The sequence below is a fragment of the Parus major genome, chromosome 9, assembly GCF_001522545.3.
Source record: "Parus major isolate Abel chromosome 9, Parus_major1.1, whole genome shotgun sequence".
Classification (NCBI taxonomy): domain Eukaryota; kingdom Metazoa; phylum Chordata; class Aves; order Passeriformes; family Paridae; genus Parus; species Parus major.
In genome coordinates, this window is record NC_031778.1 from 16,410,368 (window position 1) to 16,437,063 (window position 26,696).

General features: G+C 41.5%; 1 protein-coding gene across 3 annotated transcripts in view; it reads right to left on the reverse strand.

The window, feature by feature from the left end:
* Positions 1 to 23,222, reverse strand: part of ABCC5 (ATP binding cassette subfamily C member 5) — a 42,818-nt gene extending 19,596 nt beyond the window's left edge. The window contains exons 1-9 of one of the 3 annotated variants that reach the window (XM_033516594.1): positions 23,048 to 23,222; positions 10,011 to 10,171; positions 9,617 to 9,772; positions 8,751 to 8,898; positions 3,847 to 4,080; positions 3,561 to 3,734; positions 2,162 to 2,309; positions 1,519 to 1,667; positions 846 to 953 (exon numbers count right to left, since the gene is read on the reverse strand). In XM_033516594.1, the coding sequence (XP_033372485.1) occupies positions 846 to 953; positions 1,519 to 1,667; positions 2,162 to 2,309; positions 3,561 to 3,734; positions 3,847 to 4,080; positions 8,751 to 8,898; positions 9,617 to 9,772; positions 10,011 to 10,171; positions 23,048 to 23,176 (1,407 nt within the window). In that variant the 5' untranslated portion in view covers positions 23,177 to 23,222. Of the gene's footprint in view, positions 1 to 845; positions 954 to 1,518; positions 1,668 to 2,161; positions 2,310 to 3,560; positions 3,735 to 3,846; positions 4,081 to 4,892; positions 6,471 to 8,750; positions 8,899 to 9,616; positions 9,773 to 10,010; positions 10,172 to 23,047 lie in introns of those variants that run through there. The other 2 variants (XM_033516595.1, XM_033516596.1) reach the window with 2 other exon arrangements.
* Positions 23,223 to 26,696: the final 3,474 nt, after the last annotated feature.

Consider the following 26,696-nt stretch of genomic DNA (forward strand, 5'->3'; position numbering starts at 1 on the left):
CTCAGAAGTAATGGAATCTCAAAATCACTCTACAGATCCTGTTTTTCTCACACACAAGTTTGTTTCATGAATGCATTACACAGAATCCACGTATCAGTCACTGCTTGTCAAAGTTTCTATTTGGAAAGTGCTATTTTCCAGTTTGGAAATTTCCACGATGTGTAATACACTGTTATCTTCAAGAGACAAGACAAAGTACAGGTCTCCCCTCTGAGTTCATAAAGTACACACAGTGTATTCATCCTCCAATCCCCATGATGTGAGATAAGATTGTTCATTATCAGGGTTTTACATTTTCTGCCATAGATCTCTTTTGCCAGATCACAGCTCCATTTTACTGATATAGGGGAATTTCAGTCACTTAATCTGGTCTGGAAATATAAAACCTCAGGGTTCTGTGACCATAGATAAAACTCCACTGTTTTTTGTCAAACTGCTTACCTAACACCTGATATTCTCAAAAGGTTTTATTAGCATAAGATTTCTTGTACACATGTTGCAGTCTTTTCATACAGACATTCTTAAAATGGAGTTAAAAATTATTATACAGTGAGCCACTGAGTCCTTCACTCTTATCTCTTCCTGTGGCCAACTTCAAAATCATAGAATCATTGAATCAGACTATTTTGCTTCTCACACTGGTATTTTATTCTTAAATTGCCAATATTCCTTCACTGTATTTGCATCTCTTGCAGAATCAAATAATCTGGAATGTTAAGTGTAAAGAAAAATGACTTCTCTGCCATTAAAATCATATTACCTTCCAAGCATTCCCTTTGCATCTACTGAACACATACAACACTCCACACTTACAGTGAAAACTGTGAGGCCAAATGACTGCTTACCTTAAATCTGTCAACAGAAACAGATGCCTCAGACAGAGACTTCACTGAGAATGGAGTTACTTTGAGAGCAAAAGTCATTGAGTTAAAGACAGTGACCACTGTGAATGCCTAAAAACAAGACAAGAAAAATAATCACATTGGATGCAATATTCTAACAGCTCCATCCTTCTAAAAGCTCGAATAACACAGTAACCAGTCAAAACCATAGAAAAGGCCCAGTCCAAGAGCAACCATCCAGCTCCTTCCCTAGTGCTTTCAACAGACCAAGACAGACCTGTTTTGTTTGTAGGTCTAACAAATGCAGCCACCAGCAAATTCTGCATTAACCTACTAGTGAAGGCACAAAATCAAATCCTATTTTTAGACATTTGTGCTTTTTGCATCCAAGCACACTGCAAAACAAAAACATCCAGTAATCCCCAACACCCCATCCAAACAGCAAACAGGAAGACACATTTACATTCAGCCCAAAACCTGTTCTGAGGAAGGTCAGGACAAAAGAGCACCAAGAGCCTTTTGTGCAAAATAGAAGACTACACCTGCTGCTATCACAGCCATGAGATGTTCACTTATGTGAGGATGCAGCCTGGCCACATGGGCACAGCCACATGAGAAATGGCTCAGCAGAACAGCTACAGAAGCAAAAGCATAAAGAATGTTTCCAACAGTTTACCTGAGCTGCTGTAAGGTCATAGCCAAGGATCATATGGACAGAAAAGGTCACCACACTGGCAATGACAACAACAATGGGAGCCACTCCCACAGTGATGCTCTGGAAGTAGCCTGCACGCTCCAAGATTTTGCGTTCCTCCTCACGAATTTCTGGAAATACAAATAGGGGCACCACATTTGAACTGTGATTCAGGGGGTACATACACACAACAGACAGTACCATAGCACTATAAACACTAAGAGACCCAAGTCTACACTTCAGTGTTTATCAGATTATAAACCCTCTCAAAGAAAGCAGTTACAGAGGAGGAAACAATAATGGTCTGTAATCACTACACAAATATAGGGATTTTTGAATTTTTTTCAAAATAGGGAAGCCAACACATTTATTAAATAAAAGCGGAAAAAAATTGAAAATTTAAGATTAGTATCATGCCATAAACATCATTACACAAGAAGGTGAAATTTCAGAAGCTGGTCTGTTTGTCCAACCCGTTGTGCTTAACACAGAGGAACCTGAAGGATGACAGTGCTCTTACACTGCTCGTACAGCAGCACCTACAGCACTAAGTCAGGATGCACCAGGCTACAAAGCAATGGGACATCTGTATCAAAGGAGACATTTGCAGATTGTGGGAACTCACTTTGAACATTCTGAGAAAATGGTTTGACCCAGGCATACATTTTAATGAATTTAATGTAATTAAGAACTTCATTCATCTTTTGCACACGTTCATCTGTTGTTGCTACGCATTTTCTTCTGAAATAAGCTGTGAGGCGTGACACAAACATCTGAAACAAAAGACAACACCATGAAACATTAATGGCAACTAAGAAAAAGCAAGTACATTCAATTCCTAATTACCAGAGAAAATGAATTTTTAATCTGAAAATGGGATTCAGGAATAGGGCCAGGTCAGACTGCTGCTTTAACATAAAGCTCAGGCTGGAAACACCATTCATCTCCTCCTGCCCCATCTGCACCAAGCACTAGACCCAGGAGAGCAAATTTCAACAAAAATCTGAGAGAATAAAGGCATGCACTTTTACCAATATTGAATAGTACCGGTTCAGTGGTAGTTTCTGAAGCATAAAGTTAACCTAAAGACACACAAAGCTGACCCCCACTTTAGCCAGCCTTTTAACCTGATTCTGTAAGGCAAATCAGGACTTTGCCCAGCCAGATCCATTTCTAGTCTATGCCAGTGCTATGAAGGTAATAAAACAGTTTTTAACATTTTTACTAAACTAGTCTAAAAACAGAAAGTTGTTTGACATGTTCTAAAGTACTTGCTGCTCCTACATTCATCCCATTCCTGGTCTGAAATTCAAACCCAACACACTACTTGAGGAAGTTTTAGCTCCTTGCTTTTCTTCATACACCTGAAATCCCCCATCAAGGAGGACTGGTTGAACATGTTTTTCAGTTCTTTCCAACTCCACTCCTTATTCCTCTGTAAAATGCAATTCTCACTACATAATCATTACTTCTGGCCAGATAAATTGGACCACAGTGAACCTCACAGTATTCAGCCTCTAGGTTTTATACAACATGTATTATGAATACAGTGAAAAATCTTCAGCAGTCTTATAGGCAAGAAGATCATGGCTTGAACTAGCCTATTTCACAGCTCAGCAGAAGTACCTCATCAAGAACAAGCTGTAACAGATGTATTGTTTTTCAACATGTTGTGTTGAGTCAAGAAATCAAGTACACTGCTTATGCAACACTGAGCTCCCATACACAAGCTGGAGGCCTCATGTCTTTCCAGCCTCAACCATGAACACCTGAATATTCTGCAGTTTCATTTAGCTATGAATATTACTCTCAGCCAAATCTATCAGCTTTCCTATCTCCATTTTCTAATTTTATCACTTTGAGCTTCCTGTTTCCAAATTTCAGCTTCCTGCACTGTAGTAACTTTAATAATGTGCAATGCCATAAACTGACTGAATCTAGCCCATTTCAACACCTTTTATTCAGAACTATAAATTGGTCTGACCTAAGAAAAATAAAGCAAGTCTTAACTCTTTCCAACTCACCATTGCTGGGTAGAAGAGGATGAAGACAGCAGATCCCAAGAAGCCTGTTGGACCCAGAATAATCACATTATAAACCATTCCCAAGATAGCCACAATAGGGCCCCCAGCCAACAAACTGCCAACTGCTGCAGCTTCAAACATCCTCTGACCATCATTGGAACAAACATTTATGAGCTGAAAAACAGACAGAACAGATTATTTAGATTTAAGGCACAGCTCATTCTCAAAGGAATGCATTACACATCCCTTTTCACACTGCCATTTCCAAAACACGGCTGCCGCTTACCTCTCCAAGAGACTTCTCCTTGATGTTCTTCAGCTTAAGGATTTTCTTAAATGCCATTGTCAGGACAGCCCCACGCAGTCTGACCCCCGTGCGATAATTCAATGCCCAGGTTAGTGCCAGGGACCACGATCGCACCACTTCCGTCATAAAGATGCCAAAAACTAAAAACAAGCTGTACTGCAGGTTGGACTCACTCTGCTGGGTATACTCCAAGAGGTGTTTCACAACAAATGCCTACAGGAAGAAATGCAAGCTTGCATGAACACCCCATCATCCCAGAAGACCGTACAACAACTTTATGTTAAGTTAGAAATAAGTAGGCTACTTTGCTTTTAAAAGAGCCATTTGAAATAGAAAGCATCTTCTTTCCAGAAGTAAAAGGTGTCAATACAAGAAGTACTGTAACAAGCCCTGCTGAAGAGCCAAGCACTGAGTCAAATTTAGTAAGTAAAGAGTTTAATTTGGAACCATATTCCTCGCAGCACGCTTCTAATCCTCCGTGTCTTCTAACTTAACATAAATGTGTCAGTTAGCTGAAAGCAATGCATTATCATATAGAAGAGTTTTAAAATATAGTCACTACTTATACATCTGCACACATTAAGAAACATTCCTTTACGTGACATTAAGACCTTTTTTATTTTATCTTTGGTTTGCTTCAAACGTGCTTATTTGATAAAAAGGAACAATGTACCTACAGTTGTAGAGGGGAAGAGTGAGAAGGACATTTGCAAAACATTCCTGGAAATAAACATCAGCAGTTTAATAGTAAAGAAAAAAACAAGCAGAAAGCACAAGGTACGCAATACCACAAATCATTGGGGATGGGGAAGAAGAAAAAAAAAAAGAAAAAGAAAAAAAATTAACCATTCAATCCCTCCCCATACCCTCTTCCCCCAAGAACATAAACACTTTACCTCAGGAATCACATTTCAAACATCACCTGCAGAAAGAGGACAGCCCCCAGAACACCAATTCCCAACTCCAGCTCTTTGTGGTCCAATGGCACAATATAACATCATACAATTCACAACCACCAGCATTAAATATTATTAACTGCGAAACAATAGGCTTTTATTTGAAATGAAGTGTCATCTTAAATGGTAACATCTCAAAAACACTATACAACAGGTAGATCATTGCATAAACATACAATCTACATATACAGGATAATTATAATGGGCTAATATCTAACAGTCAGTCTTAGCTTCTAACAAATTAGATTTGAATCTACACACAAAATTATAAAGATACAAAAACAGAATGATATTTGTACACGAAGTCCAAAAGAAGTCAAACTTGAAGGTACCAACAGAGGAGGCTCCTGAGGCTGCACAAATTCTGAAATCTGATTTCAAAAGTATCCTACAGTAAGGCTTCACAGACAGCAAAAGACTTCCTAGAGAGCTTTTCAACAAATGATGTTTTAAGATATTGGTGCTTTTGATATACTAGTACAGAGTAGAGAATTACCTTTGCCCACAAGAAAAATCAACAAAAAAATCTAAGACCAAAGGAAATATTTGAGAAGCCTTTCACATAGTCCACTGAAGTCCTCTTGGCTAAATCATGTTTTGCAAGTAGGAGTTCTATATAGTTTGAAGAGAGAGGGAAAAAAACCAAAACCCACTACTCCAGCAAAGGTTTTGAGAGCTACAGCCCAGCACCAAATAAAAAAAAAAAAGTGGAGATCAAATTCATCTGTTCGGAGGAAAATAATCCTGCACATCAGAACCAAGGAAACATGCTGTAAATAATTTTGCTCTTTTTCACAGGTGTGAATTAAAGCCAGATGTCCATCAGGTTCTAGAATGGCCACTGAGAAAATTTACATACCGATCACTGAACAAATGTGAGGAGCTCACATTCACAGATCTATTGCATTCCAACTTTCTCCTGATTTGATTTAATTTTACATCGACTGTTTGGATCACAACTGCATACAGTTGGTTTGCAGTTACTGTGGAGATTACTGACTTCTTTTTCCAGTATTCAATCCAACATATGCAACCGAGTCACTGAGCAATTGGGGTGAAAATTCCCCTTTTTCCTCACGAGCTGTAACTCAGCATGGTCGCAGACTGCAAGCATTTTCTCACACACCACAGCATTGCTGAAAGTCTCCAAGAGAGGATGTATAAAGATAGCAGATGTTTCCTGGGGTCTCATTCCTCCCAAAACTTTAGTGCAATTTTGCAGCACTATTTTATAGATTCAGCATCTCCCATGATGAAATAGAGACCAGCTTACATTACACCCCAATTTATTTTTGTTCCGGAAGAAAGAAAAGAGGAAACAGCAGATTAAAGAATTTTGAAAAGGGAGGGGAAAAAGTCACAGAAAATTAACATTTACATCTGAACAAGGACTATTCAAATTCATATTAGCTTAATGGAAAGAATCCAGCAAAAAGTTCTTTACAAAACAAAAACATTACAGTATATAAACTAAGCTAAAGGGGGGGGAAAGAGCTCCTGTGGCTATTACCGTAGTGGTTGGCACAAGTTGCTCGGCTGTCTTAAGCATTCCCATGGAATAAACATTACCTTACCTTTGCTCTTGGCGGTGGCTCTGGCCAGCAGGAATGCCTCATCCTGACGCAGAAAACAGCCATCCTGAAAATGCTGAAGAACAGCTTCTGTCACTGGTCCCACTGCAGTGCCGGCGTCCCTGCTGCAGCCAGCGCGCGACAGCACGAGGCAGGCTGCAGCTGGAGCCAACTGGGAAACTGGAAAACTTACCTCCCCATAGCTTACCACTCCCCCCTCCAAATAGTGACCAAACTGTCAAGCTGTGCTCCACTAAAATAGCAAGTTTCCCCATCTCCCAGATGGGAAGAATAGCTCTGAACAGTAGCAAACAGGTACATTGTTCAGACCTGGAGTTAAACTGATTCTGTTTGACAATCAAGAAACTTCTTTGCTCCTCCACCAGAACTTGAAAGTTTTGGTAGCTGATCAAATAGTAGCAAGCATTAATTGGAGATAAATAGTGTATCACCTATAGTAGTACATTCTGATGGTTATTGCAAGGCAGTCTGACACATGCAGCTGATTCACCAGGTTATCGGTTTAGATTCTGTGCCAGATGCAAAATTTATCAAAATAAAAACAGAGGAAGACCCTTGAAGGGTCTGATTCCAAAAAACCCCAAACCAAAGCCAAAGAGTCCACACAGGAAGTCTTGAACAACTCATTTCCAGTTATAACCATCACAATGCTCATTAGCAAAGCCACAGACATTTGGTGGCATTTCAAGATCACAGACATTCTATTAAATTTTTTGAAGTTTAATATAGTGTTTAACTCCACTTTCATAATTTTCCTCCAATACGTGAGGTCAAGTCAAGTGCTCTTCCTGATCTCCCTTTTCACCTTCAGGTGACTGAAAGCATACAACAATACAGGAAAGCACTGATACTTCTGAGGAGACAGCATAGGCATATCCCTGAGGCATGCCATTTTTAAGAACAGGGAGGAGGGATGGTAAAGACTTATTTTCATGCTAAATGGTGGAACCAAAAGTGAATTTGGCCTTATTCAGAAAAATGAATAAGGTTGTCTGTAAATGGGCAACTGTCTATAGATAATTTTAATTTACCCATATCAAGCATCAGTTGCAGCAGTAGCCCCCAACATAATCAAGCTGGTTTGTTTTTCCCTTTCCCTTCTCACTCTCTCTCATTCAGCAGTTTGGCTGAAACAAACTGAGACCATTACACTACAGAAATTAGGGGTAACCCTGCTGCAAGCTCTTTGCTAAAGATAAAAGTAGCTCCTCAAGCCCTGTAGTGAAACAATGACAGAAGCTCTTCTTGGGAAAAGCTAGTGCTGTTAAAACCTTAATCATGATTTATTGTTAATTATCAAAGTACGTTCATATATATTTTATAATAAAGACAACTAGAAAATATTACAAAGAAAACAATACCACAGAAACATTCATTGTTATTCATATTACATGAAACAAAGCATACTTTAAGACTTAAAAAACAGAACATCATTTTGATAAGACATTTAAAATCAGGAAAACATTTTAAAAAGACATTTCACCTAACAGTGCACCCAAGCGTACTTACCCAAGAAATGAACCTCCAGCTTACCAGCACACTGAAACGTGTACTACTAGCAGTAATACTGCTCCTACTCCTCAAGGGAAATGTGTAGAGAATAAATTTAGTCAAAATTTCAACTTTAAATCTGCACAGTACGTGCAACAAACAGGTGACAAAAAATGGTGTGAATGTCAAGTCCCATGTTGTTATCTTCAATACGACCCTTAGCAACAAACAGCAGCCGTTCCTAGAGGCAGCAATGTTTTCTAACACTTCTACCTGAAACCTGTCTGACCATTCTCTGTAGGATCAGTAAAGACTATGCCCACAGACTTCTTGAGACCTGCTCAAATTAGATTTTAAGCAGTGCTCTCACAAATGTTTCGGTCCGCTTCTTGAAAACTGTTATTAATGCCAATAATTTAAGATTAGTGTTTTGTCAAACTGAATTTTATTCCAAGATAAATTTACAGAATTTCAAAGAGAAAAACAATTAGGAGACCTGCACATAAGAATCTTGTGAAAAAAGCAAGTTATGCAGTTAAGCTTATGCTGTTAGGGAAGAACTTTAAACTATACTCAAAACCAAAGAGAAAAGCCAAGAAGTCCATTTCTTCCAGGATACCTAAACTCCCCCTCCCTTCTCCAAGAACTTGCCTGGGTATTCAGCAACTGATCCATCAGCTGTAGGAATCCTATCTTGGATTATTGAATTGCTCTTGAATTTTACCCCCAAATTTCTAGCTAGTCAAAACATTTAAGTGATTCTGCAATGAAACCTTAAGATTTTACAGTTGGCCATGAGATGGAGCCCTCTGGGGTTGTTAAAAAAAGGATGGATATTACTTACTGGTCCACTGAAACCCGCAAGCTGCGTGATCATCAGACACACTATGGAAAGGATGAGCCTGGTGCGGCAGAAAATCCACACAACCCTCCGGAGAGAAGCATCATCAGGCCCACTTTCTTTCAGTTCTTCCTGCCACAATCTTTCCAGCCTAATAAAACCAGGAGATTTATGACATTTATTCATGTCAATTTTTTCACAATGAGAAAAGATACAGTCTCATAGATAATTCTTTGTTAAAACTCTAAATGCTTCCTAGCTCAGAGCAACAAAAAATATTAAGAGAAATAAATACATTCTGTGAGGTAAAGAGAAATATCTATGTATTACTGCAACAGGACAGAGGGATGAAAAACACAATGCTTTTTCTTTGCCTGGAGTCTCTTTGGCAGTCTTAATATAGTGACAGCCTTTCCCTGCTGAACTGACAGAAGAGCTGCAGAATCAAAACCTGAAGAAATGCTCATTAACCACAGAAGGTTAGCTTGATCAGAAGATCTGAGCCACATTCAAATCACCTTGCTACTGACAGTATTATTTCTCATTTTAGCACAAGATTTTTTTCACTGTAGCCTTGAGAAAAAAAAATGTTTTAATAGAAAAACAGATTAAAGACATGCAAAATCAGAATAAGAATTGCAAGACACTCCTAAAGATATAATCCTCTAATTTCACTGAAATTGGCAAGGCTACAGAAACTGTGCTGCATGAGAAAGTTGTCTCTGAAAGACAAAAGTGAATTCCACTATTGTGTGAAAGGCAAAACAAAATGTCAATGCTGCTCTTCTAGGGAAACACTATAGCACTGCCTGTGCACTAACATGTAGTAAATGGGAACAAGAAAATAATGACGAGCTAGATGTCTTTACCTTCTGCAATTGACATCTGAAGATTCATGCCTTGATAAAGACCATACATCATCCATAAACAATTCTCCTTTCTTGTATGCTCTGTGGGCCAAAGGAGTGAGCCAGGAGAAGGTCATGGAGGAGAACAGCCCAGCATTATCAACAGGGTGCTGGTGCCTAAAAGAATTTAAAAAAAAAATCACAAACAAATGAAAAAGGAAACAGGAAATGTAAATCTTCAAGAAAAACAAAGCCTCCTCTCATTGAAAGCACTCAGAGTACCAAATGGTCCACACTTGCTACACAAATTCTGATGTTTCCAGTACCAGTCAGCAGACCTACATCTGCGATTGTGCTTTGTGACTGGTTTGAAAAGCAAATGCTGTATCAGTTCTGTGGTAGCCTAAAGACGTACTTGGAAGTGGTCCGTATGGGTTTCAGTGCATTCAGACCATGGTGGTATTTGCCCTTGTGATGCTCTTCGTCCAGCATTCTCAGCTGGGAATGCACAGAGGTGTCCAGTGGCAGGCCCTCTGCCCGAGCTGCTGCTTCCAAGGCATCCTGGCATTCAATCTGCTTTTACAAGAAAGACAACAGATTCAGACTTCAAAACTACATTTGAAGTCCATGACTCCCATCTCCAGCAATTTTGCACCTCTTTCTTCTGCAAATTATTGTGCAACAATCACAGTCATTTCAATGTCTTAGACCACAGGATTCATCCTGGCAGCAAAGCCATGGAAGGCACAGCTTCTACATCTGTGTTAGACTGCTGAATCTGTAAAATATGAATTAGTACCAGTATTGTGCCTGTGCATTCAAAGGATAAATGGATAGACCAGACTAATCCTGCTACAGGAAATACAGTACAGAAAAATGACAACATGAAGTACCTATGACATCAGTTCAGGAAATCAATGACTGACTTACACAGTGAAATTAAAACATTTCCTTGATAAGCTTACACCCTTATAGTATAATTTAGATATTCTTATCCACAGAAAATACAAAGTATTTTCAGAATGCTACTAAAATTCCTTCTTCAAAAACACTTTGGATTAGATAAAAAAACAACAAATATGCACTAAGCAGAACTGTACTTCCTTTTATCATGTTTCCTGGTTTTCCTCTTTTCCCCTAATCTAAATGGGACAAAGACAACAATTTTCTCTGCTCCCAGGCACAGCTTCTCAATGGCTCAGCAACTTTGGTAACAGCCGCTTACTTAAAAGGCAAAACCTTATCTCAGGGAGGGTTTCCACAGCCTCAGTGAAAGGCAGATTTAAATGCTAATTCAAGAGGAGAAACGGCAGTGATACATGGTAGTCAAAATGTTGCAGAGTTCAAACAGATCTTTTGATGAACATCCAGATGTGCCAATACTACATGAGGAGATGAGCCTGTTACCTGTACTGGCAGAGGGCCCTTGACTGGTTTTGCTAACTTAATGCACCATTTATTGCAGGACCATGTTACTTGATTGTATTCTAGTTTATTGCAACTGAGCTACTTTGTAGAAAAAAAAACCAACACATTTCTTCTTACAAAGATACTATGACTCTGCCTTTATTAGTTGACTTACCAGAGCCAAGTTAGCTTATTTCCTTGAAAAGAAGCAATTTTAACACACTGTAGCCTCCAGCAAACACAAAATGCAGGTATTTGGTTCCTGACTTCTAAGTCATATAATTGTTTTTGGAAATATTGCCGTTTATCATAGGCTTTGTCTGTAGTTTGTTAACATTTAATGATATAGCATATTAAGATGCTCTTTCCACCCATGTGAAGGATGAGAACAGGAAACCGATAATGTCAAATCTGTCCCTTATTTACTTAACTGATGTACTTAAATAGTGCCTAAGCATGTTGTCAACAATCCATGGTTCTATCTCAAAAAACATATTTGCTAAGCTATCACCTAAAGCTATGGTAACAAAAGATAGCCAAATAACACAAAAACAAAAGAACCTTAAAACCTTATGACAAGTGGAGTGACTCAAAAATACACAGTACTTGGAATCTGAATTAAAAGACTTCTCGCTCAATTTATATTAAATTACTGACTCACTAAGGCAACACTGCCTTACTAAATCCGTGTAAATCAGCATTAGTAAGGGACCTGCCATAAACATCCCAAAGGAGCCAGTAGAGGAAAGAGTTCTGCATCACCTCTTTTCTGGATAGAGCAGAGGAATTCTTAACTGGTTTGTTGTGTCACCCTTGCAAGACGCCCCAGGCAGATCTGCCCAAACATCTTGTTGCTGATAACACACTTGTTCCCAAGTGATGCCATAAGCTAGTTGCATAAACATTGCTTTTCAGAGTACACAAAAAAGCCTATAAGCAAAAAAATTTAAAAACTTCCAAAACAGAAAACAGTATGTTGATGAGCATAAAAACAGATTTTCACCACTTAGAAACAAGAATAGCTTTTTAATAAATAAGCACAGTTGTAAGGGGTTTAGGCAGTCCAAAGATAATATTCATAAACAATCACTGTGAAAAATAATTAAACTCTCCAGAGCTGCTCAAGAGAGTTCTCTCAGCAGATGTGGAAAAGCTGCATTGATAAAGACAAGGGCACTGCTTTTAAAAGGCCTTTATAATGTCTTGCCATAGAGACAAGAACAAACCCCTCGTTGAGAGCATTGCTCATCTCCATCTTGGTAAGACTGTCAAAATCCCACATGCAAGACTATCAAGAAACTAATGCATCACACCACTGTACAATTAAGATTTAAGAACAACTCTACAGTTCTGTGTAGTTCTTCAAAGATTAGAAAATCTTCAAAGCAGAGTTTATCAGGAAGAAGTGAGACTTCTAAGTTGTTCAACAATGCACTTCAGGAACAAAAGACTGAAGTAAAAAATACCCAAAACAATCCCAACACTGTTAATTTAGGTTTCTGATTAGGTATTCTGATTGCCTGCATGTGTGCACAGTTTTCTTGGAAACCGATGCCTTGAGTCGTTACTAATGTGCTACAAAAGTCTCCAGCTCTGCTATTGAAATAGAAGTCTAATAAACATGAAAAATAAATTAAAATACACTTTTTCTAATTCATCAACTTATTAATATGCCAAAACAGGCAATGAAATGAGTGATACAACATGATATTGATAACTCCAAAGAAATGCTCACAGAAACAAAACAAGCCTAAATCAGATACTGCTAAGTGGAAGAGGAAGATTTATTCAGACATTTATTGAAAACAGCAAATGACTACTCAGCACCAAAAGGTCAGAAAAACAATGAAGAACTGTTACAAAAGACACAAGGGATAAAGCTGAAAATATTACCATACCACTTAAAAACCCCTAGGGTGTGCATCCTTTTTGAACACCAGACTCTGTTCCTTGTCACTTCAGTTCAAAAAGGGTATTAAACTTACTTTCCTTGAGCAGTAATAACAGTGGAGCTTGGAATAGCATAAACTTACAATGTTTCAGCTGGATAGAAAAAAGGAATAAAGGTACAGGTATTTGAGAGGTCCATAAGGCCTGAAGAAAGAACTATGACCACCAACTGTTCTTACAAAAAAAGAACAAGGCACACTTAAATTTAGAATTCTCTATCATAGGATACTGTAAGGTTCAAATGCATAAATGCACTAAATACTGGAGAATTAAACTCACATAGGATAAGCATATCATGGCTTATTAAATACATGACAGAAGGCAAGAACAATCATTGATCCAGCAGCTTATCAATAGCTGGTGGATGCCAAATAAATTTTCTGCAGCCATAGGCATCTCATAACAGCATAATAGCTCTGCACTCCACATGCCATGAAGCTCTGACACACCTGGAATACATGCTGATACAATCCAATAGATGACTGTAAGAATTAACAGATTAAGAAAACAGTTGAACTTTTAATCTTGGGCCCAATCCCCAAGAGTGGGGCGAGCCCCAAGGAAGCATCACTGCATACATGATCTTCCTTCATGGGTGTGCCACAGAGGGGCAGAGAAAGAGAAGCACAGCTGGTGCTGCTACCACAAAGCACAGTGTGCTCCTGCCCCATCTGACTTTCTAAAGCTCAGGAAAACAACAAAATCCATACCAGCACCTGTTAGCATGAATTCCTTGTCAAAAAATTGGCCATAGCAATAGTAAGCAGCTAAGGTAATGAGTGTCAGAAAGATTACATGGTTGGCTCAAGACATATGACAGAAAGCCTGAGTAAGGTGAGGAAATTATTCTACCTCACCCTATAAGGGTGTACCACATTAGCAAGCAGTCTACCTCATGCAGTCAAGTCTGCTGCAAAACAGTATCAAACTTGCATTCCACAAAGATCTATAGTTAGTGGTGAAATAACAGCCTACATCTGCTTGCAGCTTGTTCCTGGCAATACAGATCGTGCTTACAGCTTAGTCATTTTCTGCTCAACCTAGTTCAAATCCTGAGCCAGATTTTCTACGAGAAATTTGAGAGAAATTCCAAAGGGGAAACTATTTGCTCATTAAGTTAGAGATAGCTGTACCAAATCCACAAACTGAGGTCATGAAAATACAGGACATCCAGGAGCCAAGCTACAAAGCTGTCATATACACGTGATGTCAGCAGTTCCATAAGGAAGCAAGAATGGTATGAGGAACCCTAATCAGAAAGGCAAATAAACTCAACTATGTGAACTTGCACACTTCTGAAAACATACTAAGCAGGCAACATGGGCATCTGAGGGTGGGAAACAGGTAAAGAAAATGGAGCAGCTGTCATGTGGGAAGGAAAAAGGCCACCCAGGGAGATTCTAGCCTTTCACACAGTCCTATAACAATCTCCTAACTGAAGGAAGGTAGCAAATTATTGGTTTGACAACTGTAACATCATACAACTGCAAAACTAGACAAGACAGGAGGCAAAGTAAAATAGTTTTTTCCATCCCTTACTCATCTTGCAGATGAACAATCTTATGTGCATACAACCCAAACCCCACTCACTGAACAGCTATTGTCCCTGCTTCCATAAGGCAGAACACCTTCCAGGGCTCAGATCACAGCAGGGAAGAAGCTGCATCTCTTCTGGTCCTACCAGCAGCTGAAAGGAAACTAGAACAGACCTAAAACTACGTTTTTACTAATCCTTGCACCTGACATAGAATACAAAAGTTACTGTGATTGACTTATTATTACATAAAGTTAAAATTGCTTGATTTAAGTTGTAAAGGTCTCTGAGCTGGCAACACTGCAGAACAGAACTCCCACCTCTTGCATTTAGCAGCCAGAGCTCAGCAGGCTTCCTCATGCCCTTAAAGCTCCCAGCAAGGAGACAAATGGGAAACCTAGAGACCAGAACAGCAGAGCTCAGAACTAGGTGGGCATGTGATGAAAAAGAGAATTATATCATCAGTACTGCTCAGCACTTAAAGCATTCTCCATATTACAACTCCAGGATGAAGAGCAATTTAAAAATATTTAAAACTTCATTAAAAGATTGGTGTTGCAAAACAAGATAAGTTATTAGTTTGTATGGGCTGGGGAAGGGAAGAAAATAATCAACTGTTCCATTTAGCTTAAGCACAACTAAAATAAAACAGGAGTCTAAGAAAAGATTCTCTGAAATTGTAATTACATTCTTCCCAGAAATTCCTCTGAGTGCAAGAACACTCCCACTAGAAAGGAGTAAGGGTAGCACAGGCAACCCCTAAAGCACTGTTGTCCACACTGCAAGTCATCAAACCCCAGAACATTTGAAAATTAAATAGGTTTGCAGGTCCTAACATTATCAATTCTGCAGTTGTTTGGTGAAGCAGCAAGTGCACTATGAACTTTATAGTCTACCAAGACAATTCTCCTCTCCTTTCACTGACTTTGATGCAGTACACAATCTATAAAAATATTAACAAGGGGATTTGCAGGATTAGGCTCCCAGCCTTCTCTGTAGCTAGGATACTTTATAATACCCAGTCTGATTAAAACATGAGCCTATTTAAGACTAGTTTGGTGTATCATCCACCCATACCAGCTGTCTCCCTGACACTGAGGCAGCAAAGAGCAGGCACTGGGCTAGATCAGAGACAGTGGGTGTGAGGAAGGAGAGGCACTGATCCTTTAGGCACCTGCACACGTTGATTGCAAAGTGCAAACAGCACAACTGAATTGACACAGCATCAAGGTGAGACCAACAGACAGTGTCAGATGCCTAGAAATTATGGTTAGAATTTCCAGAACTGCTGAAAAGAACCACGTTAAGAAGTCAGAGACTCCATTTTCTTCAACCTCCTGAAAAGAAGGGTATGCATGAAACCTCATGTCTCCGCTGCCTTCCCAGCTTCTGCTACCTGGAAGAACAGCTCTTCACAGTACCAAACACATAGCCAAATGCAGGAATAAGTACAGCTGTGACATATTTCTCTTAAAAGACACAAATTAAGTGTTCAGAAACATACTGATTTACCACAACAGTTCTGAGATGGGAAAGCTTGAAGTCCAGCTATTCGCTTTAACAGTTACATGTGATTGATTACACAAGATCTGCTGTTACTTTTCTGGGCCAGAATTAGCAGAAGTTGTATTAACATTGGAGTCATGGTTTCAAAACTAGCCTGAGTTTATGCATCCTCAGATTAAAGCAGAAGTTTCCCAGTTGTGCTTGGTACTGATATCAAGGCTCTGTAGCCAAACGAGGTCAGGGTATGTACATCTGGTAAGCTTGAATATTTTAGTCACAGATATTGAGCACTTTGACTTGAGACACAGAAAGTCCTTGGTGAGGACAGATATATCAGCTTCTTACAGGAATATTTCTTATTTTACCTTGCCCTTGAATGCTGGCCAGCATCAGCTTTGAGGTGAGATGCTCTCAACTCTTTCCTAGCAAATCCACTTATTCCTGCAATCCAAGAAATACAGAGTTTCGCATGAAGCACTTATTTTAGAATTTTGCAACTGTAGCTGCTATGAATGCACCTGATAAGCAGCTGTGCATGTGCTTAGGCTTGTGGTATCCATTAATCCCTGTCTTTTGTTTTGCATTAAAACCAGTATTCATGATCTTGTAAGCAAAGGTTCTAGGATTCATTCAGAACCAAGGCTGGGCATTGATCATCCAGCACCAGAGCTACATAGCTCATGCACAGTGACAGCAAACTCCTGTGGAACTGGAAACATCCAGCTTTAGAACTGGCACCCTACACATCTCTGACTACAAAGATGGGAAACCAACTCCTCACTAAGCAGATCAACCTAGCACAGCACAAGCTGAGAATTTGGCTCCTGCCTTGCTAGCTCTGTTCTACTGAACCACCCTGCCACATTTTGGGGGTGTTCTTCATTAACAATCTTTATTCAGGCCATTCCTAAGCCAGGTCGCAACAGAAGCTACACAGGTGAATTTTGTACACCTGGAATATCCAGGGAGGCCTTGATTTTAAACTCATTGAATGGAGTCACCAATGAGTGCCAGCAGAAGCTTTGACACCACAGCATTTATCAAGCCTAATACAACCATCTTGTATTGAATTCACCTTCCTGTACAAACACATGTTTACAAAAGCAAACAGTAAACTAGGAAACTCAAACTAAACATCTCAGGGCTCTAAACATGTTGACTTTGAAATTCTTTAGCCTTCATCCTCAAAAACAACTGAAACACAGATTTTGTTTGTGGAACAGCTTGTTTGCCGTCTGCGGCTCAGCACGCAAGTGACTATTCCTTATCACTAGGATACAAATTTTCAAAAACTAATAACTATCTCAGTGTCCCAAGACATCAGAACCCCACACATATATGTCAGTTTTAATTTGCTTCAAGCTAAGTTCACCAATAGCTTGGGATAGAAGCAGTAAATATTTCTGGCAACTCTTATAGCTGTACACTGAGTTTCTGAAGCAGCCATAGAGCAGAATGTCTGCAGCACTAAAATAGAACATTACAATGAAAAAGATACTGCAAGATTTCCTTCACTGATAGCTAATCTATTCCTTACACACTTCTGGTCATGAGCAGGCTGATACAGAAATCTGCTCTGAACAAAGGAACAGCAATCCACAGTAGTCAAAGACAATATCAGCATGTGGTCTGAGCTGAGATTTTATAATGTGGCTAAGACTTAGACAGAAGATGGCTGTGCACTAAGGAAGGCAGTCAAGTTCCAATGGAAGCAGTGAATTATCCAGAATATCAATGCTCCTCCAGAAAATGTCTCTGGCCAGTAACAGATTTTGCCTTTTTGTCCCTCTTTGTAAGTGGAAGGGTTCTCTGATACGATAAGTCCCACTCCAAGTGTCAGATAAACTTTTGATACATGACTGACTGTGGATATGCTCCTTTCTCAGAGAGTGATATGTTCACCTAGGGATGGAGGACAAGGTAGAGATATATCCCCTTCTTCAGTGTGATTAGAGGGTCATTCTAAAACATACACCAACAAACAATTCTAGGATCTTCTATCAAGTGATCCTTGACAGAGTAACTTGATTCTGTGATCACGCTGTCAGTGACTGCTTTACCAGCAGAAGTTCAGTGGTAAAACAACTTAACAAAACATGATTGTAACCAATAGTTACAATCATGTAATTACAGTTCTTTGGAGATATCATGGAATTAATGCATCTTTAGAAAGTATCACAAATGTTTACTTCTTCACCTAGTCTGTGTTTGAAGTTTTCAAAGATAATAGAACTGCTACAAGAAACAGATTTTAAGATTTTGCCTTCATTTGACTTGAAGTAAAAGAAGTGTTTACTTTGTTACAAAAATATGCAGTCATCTGGAAAAATGCAGGCACAGCTAGCAGCTTCAGCTACAAATAACAGTTTATAGTTAAGCTGTCTAGGACTGCTCTAAGCATGGAGTTCAAAGGCAGAAGTACCCAGGATACACTCACACCCCTATTTTTAACCTGTTGTTCAGTTGACTCAGACACTCAGATGCTTCAGAGACGTTGAGGCAGAATTGATCTATTTAAATACTCAGTGATAAATCACTTCAAAGCTATCAGGGCTTGAAGGATTTACATCAATTCCAGCAAGTTATGATCACATTCCCTGCTGTCTTGGGCAAAAGATGTCAGAGACAAACCTGAAAAACAAGAGATCAAGGTAAAGACAGGAATATTAGTAGGGCTTCTGATAGCTAAAGTTAGCAACACATTTCCTCCATGTTTGAAGCCATCTCTACAGTTCCCCTGGCTGGTGCCTTGAAATGCAGCAATTTGCACTTTAGATTTACCACAGATGCAGTCATTATTCTTCAGCAGCAAAAACTGCATCCTGAACAGTATATTCCAGCCAGAACCAACTACAGCTTGGTGTACAATTTGTAAATAAGTGCCATAGAATCATTAACATAGGAACTCAAATTCCAAGAATTGAGTTCTCATAAGCTCCTATATATGTATATTGTAGAGGCAGCTTGTTCTCATATCCTCCTCTATTGCAAATGTAATAGGGTAAGAAAGCAAAATTCATTGCCTGCTATTCCATCAAATAAATACAAAATCTACATTTGAGACAAGCCTATTCCAAAAGCATTTCAGGAACAAATTATTTCTCTTCCTTGCCTGTCATTTTGTAGCATATTTCATAGACACAGCAGGGTCTGTCCTCCCCAGGACACACTGCTTCCATGAGAAAAACTACACATAATTACTTCAGCTGCAAGTTGAAGGACATAGGGACATTCTGAGAACAGAAAGTCCTAAAGGTGTAAGTACAAATCTATATTTCAAAACATCCCTTAATTATAACTCACTGGTCATGTAACAGCTTTTACAGATTAAGACCACTCACTGTAGTGCTAGGCAGCAAGTGCACCTACAAGTTCTCTAGCAGAGGCATGTCCCCACACACAATAAGCCCAATTAGTACGGTACTATGCAGTGGGAACATGTAGTTAAGACTGTTTTGTAAGCTACATTAAGGTCTCCAAAGACTTAAAAATCAATTGTTATCAGAACACACTGCAGACACTTATTCATGAGGTGAATATAAGTATTCACAAGCAGAATAATTTTTTTCTTGAATTTCAGTTCCAAAGTGCCTATTTTGAACATCCATATTTCTATAGCAACATTCCCATTAGGCACCAGGAAATGTTGGATTAGACCTACTTATATTGCAGAATTATTTCAATTATGATTCCAGGAAGCCTATTTGAAAAGCTCCTGTCTTTCAAAGATGTGATCTTTCAAGCTGTGACCAAGCAGCATTTAAGCTTCCAAGGAAAGAATTGCAAGTCCTTTTTCACTATTGTCATGAACACATTTATGTTAGTTTGAAACAGCATCCTTTCAGCAGGAAATAAACACAAGAATGGAGGTTTCAAGACAGCAAATGGAAAGCTGAATATATCCTTTATGCAATGCAAAGAAGAGACATGCAAAACAGCTCTTGGACCCTGGCTCAATAGTAAAGCAGGTCTTTCACCTACAAAGATCATGATCAGAAAATCAACTAGACTTGTCTGCTTCAAGTTAAGAAGGATGCAGAAAATGCAGCAATATAGGCAACAAAAAAACCCAATGAGTCATATTATTGATCAGCTAAATGTACTTGTAGCCCTGCCAGAAGTGGTCATCACCACTGGCAGTGAACCAGTGGCCCTTGACTACCATCCTGAGCATACAGGATTCCACCTCACCCTATAAGTGTACCATGATAGCAAGCAGTCTACGTCATGCAGTCAAAGTCTGCTCTAAAACAATATCAAACTTGCATTCCACAAAGATCTAAAGTTAGTGGTGAAATAACAGCCAACATGTGCTTGCAGCTTGTTCCTGGCAATACAGATCATGGTTACAGCTTAGTCATTTTCTGCTCAACCTAGTTCAAATACTGAGCCAGATTTTCTATGAGAAATTTTAGAGTCACCACATCTCTACTGATGGTACACTGGATTCTGTCGTCCAAATAACAGAGTTTCACTATACCTCATCCTTCTATCTGAACTGCTGTGGTCCTACCTTCCTTCATCACATCAGCCCTCTGTCATGATCTGTCACGAGCCTGATTTAGGCATCTAACCTAATCCAGGTTCCATAAAAGATACAAAGTAGCCAAGGACAGAGTTCCTTCTCTTCCGTTGAAACACCATTTTCTTTACAGCTTCTACCATTTTCTTACACACAGAGGGAAAGTGCTTAACCATACAGGCAAAGTTCAGCCTTATGAAAGGGAAGTCTTTGCTCTTCCCTAAGCCAAGTACGCTGCTGAAACCAGAGCTTGTTTCAACTAGAAAGGGAAAAACTTGGTACACAAACATGAATACCCAACTTAGATAAGGTGTTATGAATACAGCTCCTTTTGCTTAACCTTAGTACTCTGCAAGCAAGCAGGATTTAATCTCACTGACATGTAGCAACAAATTCAGAGCTGTTTGTGTCTGTGGACTATATACACCCAAGCTGCAAGGCTAGCAAAACAAAAATGGTACCAATGTCTGAGAAATTAACACAACCTTGGCATACTGAACAAGATAACTACCAAGTGGGCAACTTTTCAGAACTAGAAGATTCCATTAGCAAAACAAGTTTAGTTCATTCTTCTACTCAAAGAGAACAAACCAGATAAAGTTCAAGGTATGAACTTGGGTAAGTCCTTTTCTTACATCAGTAATCACAAGTTCACAGAATCCCTGTTTTGCAATCAATTATCTGTGTGTACTACCCTGTAGTCATAGGCAGCATATCAAATGGTGGGGGTAGAAGGGTAAAAAAGACCAGCAACTGAGTTAAGATGACCTGAAGCTGCCTCAGAGTTAGAGATTTTCATGTCAGGCTGTACAAACATGGAGAACTTGGCTTACTTTCAGTCTCCACAAAAGGAAAAAAAAACAAAATGAAACCCCAAAAACACCAAAAGATTCCACAAATATCCTGGCTTTGTGATTTCATTTAATTAAAAATGTACAGGTAAGATAAGAACTGTTTCCTTTAAAAGTTAAACCCTGATTAGATGATGCAGACCAAAAGAGAGAGACAACATACAATGATTGCTGTTGAATTCCAGTGCCACGGGTCAGGAAACAGAGCTGCCAGCCAACAGCATCACTGTTGTCACCAGTAATTTGACAGAGCAGATTCGCTACTGGACAGGGTAGGGTCAGTGGCAAGCCCATGACACCAAGATAATAAAGACTGTCAAAAATCTGCACCATGAGTCCGGAGGGCTCTTGGTTCTGCATCAGTGCCTGCTCTAATGCAATCAGACACCACCTTGCTCAAACACCGTCAGCAGCCCTGTGCTGAGTCATAGAGCCTGTGGGGACACTGGAGCTGCAGGGCCTGTGAGCGCTCGCTGCACTCAGCCTGCTGCAGAGCTCAGCTCTCCAGTCACAAAAAACCAGCAGTGCAGCACTGGGAGCCCCTCAAACCCAGTGAAACAAGGGAAGCCTTCAGCTGAAATAGAGAGTATCTCAGCATCTATTATAACACAGCAAAGATTAAGGTTTTTCAGAGGTCTTTACAATTCCTCCATACAGATACAGCAAGTTCCCCTATTTCCAACCCTCTCACAGCAGTCTTGTCATAGGCAATCTATGTGGAATGACCAGCAGCATATCTGCAAGGAACCCATCATTGCAAAAATCAGACAGAAGCACTGCTAACTTTACTTGTTTTCAGAAAAATCTACAGTGTGTTTGTCTGTGTATATATAACAGTCCTTGGAGTATTTCAGAAAAGGTCAAGAACAGGATATGCAAGAAAATATTAGCTGCTCTGAATGCTAGCACTGGAATATCTTTAACCTTCTTCAGCTGGCAGGGGTTATTGGTTTCTGACCATATCTTTCACCAGTGTGGGTGTTTCCACTTCTCTGAGCCTTTTCTTTCTCTATAGCACTTGGTAGTATATGCACTCCTTGCAGTGAAAACAAGCTGTAAAATTTAGAAGCTCTGAACAATGACAGGCTAGCTCTAAGCCAGTAGTTATTTCAAGACCCAGCTCTCAAAATAACGTAGAATTATGACAGTACCTCACCATGTTAAATACACAGATGTTCAAGAAAGTGTTCAATAAAAATTACTTTCATCTGAGGGGAAAAGTAAAAAAGTCATGCTACTAGAGCAAACTAGACATCTGTTTTAGAAAATTAATCCTTGAAACCACCACAGCATGATTATGAGTTTTTTCAGCTGCCAGCACTGAATGGTGCATGATTTGTGCCAAGTTCTTCACTGCTCTTGCTTGGTTGAAATGATTCTCTAAAACACAAAGGTTTAAAAAAGTTCCTTGATTCACATCAATATCTGAATACTAGAAAAACTTTTGTTCAAATGTTACTGAAAAGTCACATTTCAAAGTGAAAAATGATTACTAGTTGCTCAGACCTGTTAACAAAATAGCTACAGCACCCCTTGGAATGACCTCTTCCACACAATAGGCAATACTCATTAGTGACCTTCAATGCAGCAAATCTATAATACCGCTGGCACAGCAAAAAGGCTGCTGCATGCAATTTAATAAGCATAAAGACTGCAAAATAAACAATGAAAAAGAAACTGACCTTAAGTTTAGAATGCTGAAAATTAGACTCTTCCTGCTCTTCGTGCTGCACGGAGTCAGCTCTCTCCCTCACACTTCTATACCCAGGACTGGGTATAATGTACTCTTTTCCTATGTCGATGTCTTTCATCTTCTGTAAACGCCAGGGTTTACACGTGTATTTTCACCTCAAGTGTCTGAAAAATAAATAAATTCCCCTTCATTATGTGCTGTGCCCAATACACCAGTTACTTTTAGTCACCCATTTTTAAAGTTTATTTTCTGAATAAAAATCAGTAAGCAAAATGAGTTATAGTACATCAGAACTATAATAACATGACTTTCAAAGTCTACACAAAACTAACTTCTTATGAACTAGTTTAAACACACCCTGAGGTAATCAAATAGTACAAAGATCCTCAATGCACTAGAGTGCTGTCATACTTCCTTCCTTAGATCTCTGAAATACAATTATGCAATCTGACAGATTAAAGTAATAGCTACAGCATTTAGCTGAAACCCTGAGAAACTTGACGGGAAGATCAAATCTCCAAAATCTTTTGTAAAGAGTCTGAAATTGCATACATCCAATAATTTATCGGTACAAAGTTTTGCAAAACCAGTCCCTCTAGAGAGATGACTTGATAAAATTAGTCAGTATAAACACTCAAGAGAAAACTACATCTCTTCTCTATAGCACTGCTCACTTACTCCATAGGTCTGAGCTATAATTAAGTATAGGCATGCACAGGAATGAGTCACACCTTCAGTGCTGCAGGTTTCCACCCAGTCTATCAAACTGCACTGAAAGGTCAGAAAGAGAACCAGAGTCCGGAAGACAAAATCACTCCCCACTGCGAGACTCTGTTTTATAACTCCGCTTTATTGCATTCTGCCGCTCGCCTTCAACTAAGGCGGTGGGAGACGCCTGGTTGCGCTAGCTGGTCAGACTGCACCAGCAGCTCTGCCGGGGTGCGCGGGGCTGCCACGGCTCTGCCGCCGCCGCATCGCCGCCTTCGGCAGCGCGGGGCTGAGGATGCTGAACCCGCGGGCTCCGCGTCCCTCCCGCGGCGGGGATGCGGGGCAGCCCCCCCGGCCGGACACCCCCCAGCAACCCGGGGGGAGCCCCCCTCTGCTCTTCCCCCGCCTCCCCGTGTCTTCGCCGCACTGGCGTAAAGACGGGAACCGCCCCGCCCAAGGACAGGTGCCCCCGGCTGCAGCTGAGGCGGGACGGAGCGCGGCGGGAGGGGGCACCGCGCAGCCCCTTCACCGGGGACCAGGTGAGGGGACTGCTCGACCGGGCTCCCGACAGGAGAGGCGACAGCAAAGCCGCCTCCTTAGCACACAAAGGCTCGCCCGCCCCGGTACCAGTCCCGCTCACCTCCGCCCGCCGACGGCCCCGCCGCAGCTTCTCCGCTCCACGGCCGCGAACCCAAACAACGCCGCTTATAGCGGTTCCGGCGTCCCTACTGCGCCTGCGGGCGGGCGCTGCGGCGGCCGCTCCTCCCTGGCGCCCCATGGGAGATGTAGTCTGCTCCTCAGAGCTGGACACTCACTGACTGCTACAGTGAACTACATTTCCCTCAAGGCCCCGCGCGGGCGAGCTCCGTTTGGCCGTGCCCCCGTCCCGCCGCGCCCCGCCCAGCCCCGTCCCGCCGCCGCTGCCGCAGCGTGGGGGGTCTGGAACGTTCGCCGCCCGCCGGGGCAGCCCCGCGGCGGCGCGGACGCACCGGGGCATCGCTCCGGCACCGCAGCTCTCCGCTCCGCTCCTCACCGCTCGGGAGGACGGCAGCGAAATGCATTGCAGTGCAATGCAACGCAGTACGACGCAGTGCCGTGCTGAGCCGTGCTGTACCGGGCGGTACCGTGCAGTGCGGGAAGGACGGCTCCTTCCACCGAGCCACTGCCGGTGGGAAGAATTGGGGTCAGCTCTGTTCGGACACCGCACAGGGAGCCGAAGGGCTGGCTCGGTGCTGGAGAGGGCCAGGAGCGTCTCGGTTTCCCCCCGTCGCGGCGCTCCCGGCAGCGGGGGCTGCCGCAGGGCGCTGCCCGGTTTGCAGAGGCGGAGCGGCGGCCGGCGCTGGCCCACGGAGCACGAGTGGCGGCCTCGGTGTCCGCCCCTCCCGGCCGGCCCGCGGCTCGCACCAGCCTGTTACTCACTGCCGGTTATCTACAGTCCCTCGGCCGGGGAAAGCGCGGCGTGCCCTTATCCGGGGTTTAACCTTGGCCGCAGCCGGGGCCGCAGTCAGTACCGGCTCCTGAGCCGCGGCAGCCGCTGCCGCAGGCCCGCGACGTGCTTCCCAAGGAGTCGGGCATGATTCCCTTGCCAAGCCCCAGCTGTGCCCTTCCAGCTCCCTCAGACCACCTAAAGGGACGGGGAGCTTGTCCCAGGGCTTTCACAGCCAAGCTTTGCCGGCTGAAAGGGATGGAAGCTGCGGCTGTATGTCCCTGTGTGGTGGTGGCTGAGGGCCAGCAGTCCTGCTTCCCCAAAAGAGTGTGACACAGGGTGTCCAGCCCCCGCCTCAGGGGAGTCAGTGAAGAGATGGACAGAGCTGCGTTTCCTCTCACAAAGGGCCGTAAATATCCTTAACAAACCCTGAGCTGTAGCTTCTCCCCTGCTGCGTTTAAATACCCTGTCCTCAGCTGACATCTTCCTTCCACCAGCCAGATTTGGCTGATGTCTCATTTAAGTGGTTTATGTAACGAGTGCCTGTTTGCACCGCAGTCCTTGCTCTCCTGTCAGGAATGTTTGTGAGAGTCAGTTTGATAGAAATGCTGAAATGAACTCAGGTAAAGAAGGGAGATGGGAATCTGGAAATAAAAGTGGGACGGAATATTCCTTCCAAGCCCACAAGCCAGAGGTGCAGGTAGAAGGTGTTGCCATACAAGTAACAGTCCAAGGACACCCGTAAGGTACCAGAAAATCCCTGCAGAGTTCCTTGACATACATGATCACACATCCTGCAGATCTCTGACTCTATTTCTGCAAAAAATGAGAATCAGCTCTATTGCAGGTGCTCTTAACATTTTGGGACAGGGAAACTGACAGACAGACATACCTTGCCCTGATACAGCGGCCAAGAACAAATATAGCTGCTGTATTTTTCTGCAGACTCTTCCCCAGGGCTCGCAATCATGCAGTTTCAGATTGGTTGGACTGGCATTTTGCTGGGGAAGGCACTCAAGGTGCACTTCATGCTTTATAAATGCTATGTTCCAGCAAAATGTGGATTTTAAGACAGAAGCCAGGAGGCAATTTACAGTAAGTCCCTGAACAGTCATTAAACTGACCTTTGTCTACACCAAACATACTGGAACGCAGGGGTGAGTTGTTGTTCAAATACTGAGCTGTGTAGTTAAACAGCGTAAACAAAAATGACAAAGCATGAATGATGGAGAAAATTAAACTGTGTTAAAGCTTCAAGGTGAATCACTGATATTTTAGGGTGTTGACCTGAAATTGTTCTGACTGTGAGCATGCCTTTGGCCCTTGGGCTGTGGAGGCAAACAGAGATGTTTTTTGGAGGTGGCTGGCTGTTTTTTGAGCTGCTGATAGGTTGAAGCCCAAAGGCTCTGCATCACATGCCTGGAAAGGAAGAAGAATATAAACCTCCATTATGCCAAAGTCATTACAGAATGTGTTCAGAAAGATGAGCCATGACTGTTGTTTA